Source organism: Rhinolophus sinicus, chromosome 17 (assembly GCF_057876585.1).
Source record: "Rhinolophus sinicus isolate RSI-liver-muscle chromosome 17, RSI-T2T, whole genome shotgun sequence".
NCBI classification, from domain to species: domain Eukaryota; kingdom Metazoa; phylum Chordata; class Mammalia; order Chiroptera; family Rhinolophidae; genus Rhinolophus; species Rhinolophus sinicus.
In genome coordinates this window covers 130,662,469-130,674,494 of record NC_142517.1, presented here as the reverse complement: position 1 = coordinate 130,674,494, position 12,026 = coordinate 130,662,469, and the positions used below count along the sequence as shown (strand labels likewise).

Here is a 12,026-nt window from a genome sequence, read left to right as displayed (position 1 = left end):
TCTAATCCTCTTATGCAGTTAATTACTGGTGCAAATTTCAACTGCCTTTACCTTCTATCTATTTCTCTTCTGTTTCGACTGCTAGTACCCCGGATCCAAGCAATCAACATCTCTGACTTTACTACAACATAATAGTTTAATGTCTCTGTGTCTTCCCTTGTTCCCTCCAATTCTATCCTACCTAGAGCATCCATAATGATCTTTTACAAACACACATGTGAACACATGTCATTGCCTTGGTTAAATATTTATCACAGGTTTACCACTGCTCTTAAGTTAGAACTGAGCTTCTGTAATGTGGCCTGCAAGGCAGGCATAATCTGGACATTATCTAGTCTAATCTGCTCCCCCTTACACACAGAACTCTTACCGGGTATCATCTTGGTTATCTCTGTACTTGCCAAGCTCCTTCCTTTCTCAGTCTCCTTGAACATGCTGTTTCCTTTGCTTGGAACAACTTCTTTTATTCTTTCATAGACCCTGTTTTATTTCATACTTTTACATAACAGCATTTACCACAATTGTCCTTATATAGTTATTTGGACTATATAGAGAAACTATATTTGCGTGGAATAAATTAATGAAATTAATTCAATTTGAATGGAATAAATTAATGAAATTATTTCATCCAAAAGGTCTTTTAATACTTTTTCCCTTAAATTTTGGGGGGAGGATAAGGAATTTTTACTACACAGGGTTTCCCCCTACAAAAGGACTTACTTAATGATAAGACCCTCTTTTCATCTAACTTTTAGGGATCAATTTGTCTTGAAGTGATATAATTTTCAGTAACTTTCCCGATATATTTTATACACTTATTGTAGAAAAAAAAGGAATCTGAGGTAGACAACTTATTCAGCATTCACAATACAGTGCATTTAAATTGGTTTTCTGTGTCTGAGCTACACAGCAGGCATCTTAAGATATATGAAATGTTCTTCAGTGAATGTACTACCACTGAAAATAAATTTCTGTTGTCTCCATGAAAGAAAACAAAATCTAACACTTTCATTAGTCACTGATACAAATTCAGGTTTCCCCGGCCTTTCACACGTGGTCTATGGATTACAGAGGATTTTCTATTATTATCTGGACCACTTACCATTTAAACTAAGTTCCCCTGCTTAGTTTATTAATCTTTTAGTTACAAAAAAGAACTTGTCAGGTAAGGCTGATAACTTCCCTAAGTTCTTAAGAGTGACACTTCCTGCCTTTTATCCAGCATAGCTCAGTCCAAGCTCCCAAAGTTTCAAATCTGTAACCAAGGTTAGATATTTTGGTAATGTCTGTAAGCTAAAAATGAATGATCCTTTATAGAATACATATGGGAATCAAGTTAATAGATCCACAAATTACTTTTCTTAAGGCATATGAACCCAATAGTAGGCACACTTACTGAAACTGTTACTGTATAAGCTTTAAAAGGAATCAACATAACAAAAGGAACAGATATAATATAAATGTCGAATTCCTAGCTTATACACCTGAAACTAATATAAAATTGTATTGTCAACTGTAATTGAAAAATTAGAAAACAACAAGAACCAATATATGGTGTCTGTTTTTAAAAAATAATGTAAACAAGGATCTCAATCAAACTCACCAGTAGTAACCTACTACCTAAAGAGAAAATGAAGGGGCAACAATCTTTTAGTTATCAGTGTTCTAGTCATTATACCAGAACTAACTTTAGAGAAAGTGTGTGTAGATGTTACACCAGTGGCAAATAAAAAAGAAGAAAACAATAATGCCTCCATCTGACCACCTCCTTCCCAATGTTACATAGGTCCTTGGTCAAATATCCGCAACAGATAAGAAATAACATGATTTTCAAAAAGTATTTCAAATACAAATTACTTTTAAAATATCCATTCTCAGAAGTAATCCATGGGGTTACTTCCCTTCATTAGTCATCTAATACAGTTACCTTTATTATTAGTGTTTCTTTAATATAGATAGAATTTACACAAAATGGGTATAAAATCAATACAGAAATAGGTATAAAATTATGTCAGTGAGCGCAGTCTCTATCGAGGACAACTTCAGATTCCTAGGTTCTAACTCAGCCTCTAAAAATATTTCTTGCAAACAGGAATTCCAGGTAAATTATTATTTAACATCTGAAATTAAGTTTATTTACTGGGCTGAGGACAAGATAAAGATTTAATAATCTGAGGAAAAATTCTGAAAGGAATTCTTTGAGCAATATTTAATCTTGAAAGCTTTAGTGCATTATCTGCCACACTTACCGCTAATTTTGGGCCATGTATATCTAGCAATTGATTGTGTTTCACTGAGAGAACACTGAGCCATCAATTAAGCAAATCTTGTTTCTCACAAAATTTAACATTAGCTAAAACTTCCTAATCCACAATGACATTAGTAATAACATACTTTAGCCGTTACATAAATTATTCATCTATATAATTATTCCAATAAAAATGCGTACATAGAAGGAATAAAGTACTGATACACGCTACAACATGGATGAACCTTAAAAGTATCATGCTAAGTGAATGCCAGCCACAAAAGACCACATATATGACATTCACATGAGATGTCCAAAATAGGGAAATCTATACAAAAAAACTAGGTTAGCCCTCAGGGCATAGGGAGGTGATAGCAGCAGGGTATGAGGTTTTTTTTAGGGGGTGATGAAAATGTTCTATAATTGACTGTAGGGATGGTTCCACATATCTGTGAATACACTAACAATCATTAAATTATACACTTTAAAAATTAATATGCAGACAACTTACAAACTTTCGCATTTGTAGAGGAAAACAGAAGTACACAATAGAAAATATTTTGGAGCGCATAAAAACAGATTTCTAATCTTTGTCTTTACTGATGTCTCTCCTACAGGTTAAGAGGAAAAATTCTGCCTTTTTAGGCCTATCTTGTTTCACCCAAACTAGCTACATATTTTTCTACCTTCCCCTTATTCTTCAAATCACTGAGTTCTGGTTTCCACCATTTTACTCCAGAAGAAACAGCTTGTTAAAATAGCCAACAACTTCTTAGTTTCTCAGTCTAATGAATTGTTTTTGGTACTTCTATTTCCACTACCCTGTTATTTTATCTTTCATGAAACTGTTCTCCCTTGGCTGACTTCTAAGGCAAATGTTCACATGATTCTTTTGCTATCTTTAGGACTCAGTCTCTTCCTTCTCCTCTACCTTTTATATACTGTCTTTCCATAGAATTTTGTCCTTGTCACTTATTTTATCTCTCTGGCAAACTCATTCATAGCTAGCCTCACCTCTCCTGCTAACTCCTGAATCTGGAACTCCAGCCAGACTCATTTACTTGATAACCAGAGCCTCTTAACTGCCAGCAGACTTCATCTCCTGGCTTTTCAGCAGGCACCTCAAACTGTATTTATTTGTAACAAAACATGCCCGATTCCATTCAGGCTTGCCCCTTATTTACTTTGTCAGTTAATGGGACTAGCTATCATCCCAGCCAGAAAGTTAGCAGCTACTCTGTTCTACTCTGTTGTCCCATTACCCTTCCAAATCCAAATGATCACCAGGTCCTGCCATGGTACCTCCTGAAAATCTTTTCAATGTGTCCTTTTCTCTCTCTTCTCAAATGATGCACAATTGGCACTTCAAGTAAGACTATTTTTTTATTGTTCATTACTGTCTTACAGATCTTTTGAACGAGCCTGGCTTCCCAGGAGGACCCCACACTCACTGACACTCCCCATCCCAGCGTGGTGGTACTATCCTATGTTGAGAACAACTGGATATAATCTGTCTTCATATCTCACCATCAGTTTCTAGAATTACTTGCCATATGCCACCCTGCTAGAGCCAGAGTAAACAACCTTGTCTTTCCTTGAATACACCTCTTCCCCTCTCATAATACTATGCCTGTGTCTATCTGGAAAGTCTTTCTCATGCTTTGTATGGACAGTTCCCATTTAAGGCACTCTGAATTCAAGACTTGGCTCAGACACTATCTTTTCAGTGACACCTTCCCATGTCCTCTCCAGCAGAAGTGGATGTTTTCATAGCACCTCGAAAAACTTCTTTTATAATATCTATTCTATTTTAATTATGAATCATGTGTTTCTTCCTAGCACAGAGAAAGTGAACACTTTAGGGTCAGAAATCATATATTGCTCATCTTTATATCTACAGTGTTTAGCACAACCCTTAGCACATGACAGATGCTCAATACAAGCCTGTTCATTGGGTTAATGAATTCATCTTTCTTTTAAAACCAGTGAGGAATAAAGTTGAACTTAAAAAAAAAAAAGCCACACAGAGTTGACTGATTCCTCCTCACTTCAAACCTATACTCCCTTCAATCCCTACGACAAGGAGACCACTTTTCATACTAATAGTTTTCCTTTTGAGGTTCATGTTAAGTGCAAATTAGAAAGTCAAGATGGCACTGAATACAATAAATCCTGAAAGAAAATACACGTTTCTCTTGAGGTGTGACATGAGATAAGTCTGACACTAAAGAGAGTTGTTCACGTTTCCTTCCATGTGCACATACCCAATGAAACTGTTCTATTTTTATTTCAGTGCTTGTTAAATAACTACCACTCTGGGAAGCTAACATCAAACGATGGATTCTTAACCTTGGCATCTTCGACCTCTTATAAGTGTTGATATTTTGTGGATAAGCCGTGTTGTGGGGAAAATGCCTCAAAGGGGTTAGTGACCTGCCAAAAAGTTATAATCTACTTATTCAGTACCCGGTAAAACAAAGGATTACAACTAGTTAGTGACTCAAATAAAGCAGCACCTTAAAAATCTTTGGGTTGAATGTTTATAAACTCAGAGAGACGGAACAAAAGTTCTGCTTTTAACTAAGTTCAAAAACTCATTATAAATGAATACACTAAGTTCGTATTTGGCTGAGTGCATTATTGTGAGGTATATTTTTCTCTTTTTCTTTCATGATTAATGATACCTCTGTATCTCAATTAACAATCAAAATATCTTGGTGATTCTGTATTTCCCCAAATTCCTACAGAATATGAATTATTTTTATATCATGGTGACATACATAATGGAAAAGTATTTATACATGTGCATACAGTAGACCAAGGACACTTTAGCCCTAAGAAACTCAAATGTTTCTGGTGTACTTCAAATATTGCAACTTTATTCTATTATTCTAACTCAGTAATGAAAACATATAGCAAATTATGGTACTCTAGACGCAATGTAAACCTTATAAATTCAATTGTTACCTGGGATTGTTTTTTAATGTATTTACTAAAAATTCATGTAGATCTATGCCAGTTGAATCAGTGTATTCTTGACTGGAATCTAAAAAACACAAAAACCCAGTATAAAGTTGTTTGAAAACAAACCCCTTTTCCATTTACACATGATGCATATCTTAAATAAAATGAGATGCCCCACACTGAAAAAAATTAACAAAGGAAACTTATGATGAACTCAGATGATCACAATTTTTCTATTCCCAGATAATGAGCAGACATGGGTTTATATAACTGCATGTACATGCACTCTTAAAACAAATGTATCTCTCAAACGTGCCAGTTTAATTTACTCTGATTCTTTAAAGATCCTTTTACATACTCACCACAGTCCTCATGTGCAAAAATGCCTCCTTAAGTGAAAAATTAGAATGTTTAGACAATTAACTACAGTTGTAGCAAATTAAGACAGCTTAGTTCAGTTGTGAATATAGGTGGAGAAAAGAATTTGGAGGTAGATTAGGAATTTTAGATCTGAAAAAAATATTTATTTTATTAGATTTGATCAGGTCTATCAGCAAAGGGTTGTTTTCAAAATATTTTTTCAAATATTGTTTTTTCTTCCCCTTAAATGTAATATCCTTGTGCCGTTTATAATACTGGTCAGCATAACTGAGTTTATAAATTAAAAAAGCATTTTTTTAGACTTGCAATACTAGATGATGTTGAAGTCCCTTAAAATTTATTATGAAAGATAAACATTCTGGGTTTCCAGGAATATTATTAATGGATACTGAATTACTTAAGCAGCAGCTCTTTGTATCACAAGGAATTAAATAATAAAATTTTTAGTCGAATTAGTATTCAAATTATAGTGATTCCATTTTTTCAATATGAGAGACAGACTAAAACAGATTAACACAGTTATCTTCCTCAGTGAGTCTGGAATGTGTTGCAGTTTTTTGGCTAAAGCATCTTACTGATGCTCAGAATTACGTTTATTTCATTTTGCCCAGATGAGCAAAACTACCTGGTTTCCCCGAAAATAAGACCTAGCCATGTAAGACCTGGTCTCATATTAATTTTTGCTCCAAAAGATGCATCAGAGCTGATGGTCCGGCTAGGTCTTATTTTCGGGGAAACGTGGTATATTATCTCTTTGGTTTGTTGTGTATCATTTTTAATATAGACATATGCTAGATATATACATATATATTATCTCTCTCTCTCTCTCTACATCCATATATAATTATTTGAGGGATAAAGGATGGAATTATCAACAGTGAAACTAAAATTTTGGTTAAAAAACACAGAAATAAATTGCAAACCTCTTGATAACATTTTTCTGGGCAACTTATCATTGGCTTTTTCTTTTTCTGCTTCATCTTTTGAGGGCTTCTCCTCTTTTTCAAATGATTGTGTTAACTGGATCTGAATTTTCTCCTGTTGGAAGGTAAAATCAGTCAGTAAATGAAAATATAAAGCAATTCAGTTAATACCACACATTTGTATTTTCTGAGTGACACAAAATTGTACAGAGGGGGCCGGCCTGGTGGCTCAGGAGGTTGGAGCTCCATGCTCCTAACTCCGAAGGCTGCCAGTTCGATTCCCACATGGGCCAGTGGGCTCTCAACCACAAGGTTGCTGGTTAGACTCCCGCAAGGGATGGTGGGCGGCAACCCCTGCAACTAGCAACAGCAACTGGACCTGGAGCTGAGCTGCGCCCGCCACAACTAAGACCGAAAGGACAACAACTTGATTTGGAATAAAGTCTTGGAAGTACACACTGTTCCCCAATAAAGTCCTGTTCCCCTTCCCCAATAAAATCTTAAAAAAAAAAAAAAAAAGTGTATGGAGGAAAAAAAGGAAAAAGATTTTTATTTTATCCAATTAGATTCTTCAAAATAGAATACAACTTAAACATAGTTTTACCACTTTTATCTAAGTCTTGATAGAAAATGTTAAAATTAATGTTTTGAGTTGAATAATATATCAATTGAAACATATCCTGTAAATTATTGTAGAGGAAACAGATATTTTATATAATAGTTTAAATGTATCTACTTGTAAACCCTCTGGAGAATCAGAACCAAGGTCTTCCCAACCTATGTTTGCACTGGAGATGCCACGACCAAGCAAACGCATAACAATTATCATCAATCATGACAATAGGAATATATGAGTGTCATCACTTAAAGTATTTTTGAGTATTCATTATAATCTCATATTTCTTCATTCTCTTGACATATAAAAATGTTAGTACATATTTTCCAAACCCAAATCCACATTACTTTCATTATTTCTTATTTGAGATTTATATATCACTGTGCCTCCTTCAATTACCACAAAGATGTTTTAGAAAGATTTCAAACAAGATTATTTTCCTTCCTGACATGTATTAATTCATTGTAAAGTAACCATATTCTTTAAGACTGAAAAGGAGAACTAATTTTACATTTAATTTTTAAAACAATGTCATTACATGCAATTTCAGACCTCCCCCCCCCCCAATTACTGGAAATTAATTCAGATAGCCTAAAAAGGTAAAAATCATATAGCTGTTAATTCAGGCAAAGTTATAAAGAAAGGCAGAATAACTTCAAGACCATTTCTACTAACGATAAGGAAGTGGCCTATTTGTAGACTAAATTATATTGTTCTTCAGTGATGAAAAACATCAGTCAGTTACTTTGCTTCGCTGGGAGATGGGTGGGGGTGGCAGTAGGCACACTAAGTCAATATCAAAGAAGATATAAATTTCAGGATTCTTAAACTTGCAACCACCATGATTTCTACTAAACGTTTTCCCCCCACATTTTTTTTTTTTAAATAGTATTTGGCAGAGCAATTTCAGATCAAATACATGTATTTTTTCCTATAAGGTTGCTGACTATTTGCATCTCTTCTTATAATTCTGCTTCCCCTTCCATCTCAGTTCAGATTTGTGTTCAGAGTCTACAGGGCAAAAGCTATGCACTGGCAACTTTCACTAAAATGATGAACACCTGCCTTATGCCTTCCTTTTGTCTTGCTTACCAAACGTCATACATTCATCAACTTCATACATTCATCAACTGGTAAGCCATCTTTCTCATTATGACTCACTTTCTTTTTGTAGATTAAATTTACCAGGGTCACATTGGCTAACAACATTATATAAATTTCAGGTACAACTTTATACCTTAACATCTGTAGATTCCATTGTGTGCTCACCACTTGCAGTCTAGTCTCCTTCAGTCACCTTGTATCTGACTCCCTTTATTCAATTCATCCTTGTCCCACCCCCCTTTCCCTGTGGTAACCACCATTCTGTTGTCTGTATCTACAAGTTTTTGTCTGTTTTGTTTTATTTGTTCATTTGTTGCTTTTTATTTTAGACCCCACATGAGCGAAATCACAAGGTTCTTGTCCTTTTCTGTCCGATCTATTTCACTTAGCATAATACTCTCAAAATCCATCTATGCTGTATTATGACCCATTTTCTAATCTACTTTCCTTATTGTTTTTACAATTGTAAAATAGATATTTAAAAATGAATCCCAGAACTATGTTTCAAAAGTAGAATATTGAAAGTTTTCCTGACTTACAGTGTCTTTTCCTGTTACTCAAGGATAATCTGTGAAATCCAGGTTGGAAGAAAAGATCTCACATTTAGACTGTCACTAAAAGGCACTTCGAATGACTATTAGGTTTCATTTCTCAATTCTCCTAAAGCTGTACATTTTAATTACAGATATTAAACTATTTATCAAAATGAACTGTATCTAAAAATCTAGTAAACTTAATGTACTGAAGCCTGCCTTCAGTTGGTACTGAGGACTTGTTTCCCGTAGCACACAAACAAGACATATTTTCAATGCTGAAGTCCTCATGTACATACTCTTCTGACTAAATAACTAAAATGATAGCAACATCTCCTAAGGAAGTTGTAATTCCTTTACTCTTCACTCTGTCATTGACATGTTCTTGAGGTCACTTCCCTCTCATAAGCTCTCATCACACACAAGTGATGCCTCTCTTTTAATTGCTTCTCAACCTTTTGAATAATGAGTTTTATTCCAGATTAATTCCTCAAAAATCACATTCTGAAGCAAGCATTATTAGTTGGAAAGTATCTCTACCTTCAAGGAGTTGATACTATCACATTTTATTAGAAATAATTTATTTTCCAATTCCCATTCAGGTGGAATTTAGGTAACTCAAGACTTGGAAAAAAGCTTTCTACTAAAAGGAGTATCTTTTGTTCAGTGAGGGTAATAATAGGTTATTATTCCAAAAGAAAAAAATTATTGTACCCAAGAGAAATTGAGGAAGAATAACTGAATTCTGGCATAACTGCCTTATTCATTATTTATATGCTATAACTCAGCTTTTTGAACTATAAATGCAAAAATTATCATCTGTGATCAATAATATATACATTAATTTACAACACATACTCCTGATACTAATTTTTTCTCATGTAAGTTTTCAATAGCTAAATTTATGTAGCACTATAAAGAATTTTCCCCTATATTTTTCAGATAGGTAAAATGTACTGAATAAAACCAAAGATCACATTATGCTTTTTCTCAAAAAAGAATGCACTTTTTCTGGATTAACAGTCTTATGAATACCTGACCCTTCTTGTTTCCTCAGTCTCCTTCGACTAATTACAGAATGAAGCAATAAGTTTTGAAAAAACATTACACTGCCTGTCACTCCACCTTGAAGAGGCATATTCTTTACTCTGACTTCTACAAAAGAATTTTTTTAAATTGCTATTTCAAAAACCATTTTATTGAATTTTTTTTAGAGTGTACCATAACTCTTCACCCTTATCAACAAACCATGCAAAAGCCAAAGGTTCACATTTGAAAATGTTCTCAGGCAATAATTCTTAATAAACTATTTTGACTATATTTCTGCTTTTTGCTAGAAAGTCTGTTATTTTATTGCTAAAAAAAAAAAATCAATTTTATAGAATACATATAGCTATCTTCTATTTATGTAATTAAATTTTAAATAAAAATCACAAATAAAATTTCGAACGTTGTGTGCCTGACATATGAACACATTTCAAAGGAAACTGATTTTTAAGTATTTTTTTTTACTGACAATATATAATCTATTTTAAAAACTTTCCTTTTCTTGCATTTTGGAAACAAATAGGTACAATGCTTAAAAAAAAACAACAAAAAAACAGAACATATTCTAAATATGTGATGACTATCTTGATTATCTGCCGGTAGGCTTTTGAGGGCATCATCTTCTAAATCAAAGCAAACAAAGTATAACAGTCTTTGTTTTAATCAACAAATGTACAATTGCCATTTATTAAAAAACAAAAAACACACAACTTATCATGGCCTTTTTTTTCCCACTGTTGTTTTTTCAGTCATAGCTTCTTAAATAACCACAAAGTTGCCTCAATTCTCTGGAAACGAATTGTTGGGATATAGGGGGATTTCAGGTTGCTCAAACTCTTAAGTAGAACAAGACACTAACAACCAAAGTTATCAATGATAAACATTTGTAGAGCGTCCAAAACTATTTATGTATAAAATGCCCAAACATAACATAAGGCTAAGGTAAATCCACAGCTGAGATTAACTGTAGCACTAGCAATAAAAAGAATATAAAAGGTAAACCAAACTGTTTGCTTGAACCTCAGTAGTTCTATATTTTAGAAGCACAGACAGAAGAGGAATTAGAAGTATTAGACAACTATTAGAGCCAAGCTAATACGAAAATTGGCTTCACCATGCACTCAGGTTAAGTAAAACACTGTATAAAGCAGAAATCTTGGGTAGTCTCTTTCTCACACAGAAGCGATATTTGACAAATTTCTAAAAGCCAAAATCAAAAGGGCAAATTTCATTACAATTACATGAAGTGGAAGTATTTAGTATTTTATAACTTTCCCATAAAAGCTTATAACTCCCTTACAGCCATATTCCTGGCTAATCATATGATCTGTAAGTCTTTCCAGAAAGAAATCATTATACTAAATCTTAGACTGAAGTAACAAGGTTTCCCCCACTTTTCATGTGTATCTTGGATGCAAGTATTATTCAAAATCAATTTCACTTAGTAAAAACATATGTAACACACACACATGCAAATGCAACTTTTATTTAAACTTACGAAAAAATATTCTCCAAGAAGCAAGTTATTCCACCATGTTTTTAAATAATAACTTTTTGTTTTGTTTTTCGTTTTTGTTTTTTACCTGGTTCTCCTGTGATAGCTCTGTTGTAGGGGGTGGTGGAGATTCTTCACACACCGCAAGGCTCCGAACTAGCTTTAACTTTGAGCTTGACTAAAGAAAAGTATTTAAAATTAACACTACATTTCAAAAATGTAGGCTATATCCAAAAGCCCCCTAGAGTTTCTTAAGTCTTTATAAATTTCTGCCACGTATAGACGTAAGTGAAATGTGAAAGTTAAATATATCATGAATTACCACTAAAACTCTTTAAGGGGGAAAACAAACAATTGTAGTTTTGAAAATTACAGCAATAATAAGAATGGGAATAATTCCAATTTCAAAAACCAAAGAATGGTGAGAAAGCCATTTTTTCTATAGATATAGAATCATTAAAGATATAAAAGCAATGTACAAAAGCAGCTAGGCAAGACAAAAACCCCAAATAAAACAAAATAAGCTTTCTGCCCCAAACAAAACATGACAAAACTAAACTGAATGCAGCGCTATATGGAAACAAGAATTCATCAAGCATGAAGGAAGGCCCTTGGCATGCCAGCACAAAATATTTACTATACCTTAGACCTTTTTCCTGTCTGTCCAAATGACTGCAATGGCCGCTGAATACACAAGAAAGATTTGTATTAAATT

General features: G+C 33.7%; 1 protein-coding gene across 9 annotated transcripts in view; it reads right to left on the bottom strand.

Moving 5' to 3' along the window:
• R3HDM1 (R3H domain containing 1) overlaps window positions 1-12,026 on the bottom strand; it is a 111,670-nt gene that overhangs the window by 83,748 nt on the left and 15,896 nt on the right. For 6 of the 9 annotated variants that reach the window (XM_088794108.1, XM_074335625.2, XM_074335626.2 and 3 more), the window contains exons 3-6: window positions 11,954-11,995; window positions 11,400-11,489; window positions 6,517-6,631; window positions 5,216-5,294 (exon numbers count right to left, since the gene is read on the bottom strand). In XM_088794108.1, coding sequence (XP_088650234.1) covers window positions 5,216-5,294; window positions 6,517-6,631; window positions 11,400-11,489; window positions 11,954-11,995 — 326 coding nt within the window. Of the gene's footprint in view, window positions 1-5,215; window positions 5,295-6,516; window positions 6,632-11,399; window positions 11,490-11,953; window positions 11,996-12,026 lie in introns of those variants that run through there. The other 3 variants (XM_074335631.2, XM_074335642.2, XM_074335645.2) reach the window with 2 other exon arrangements.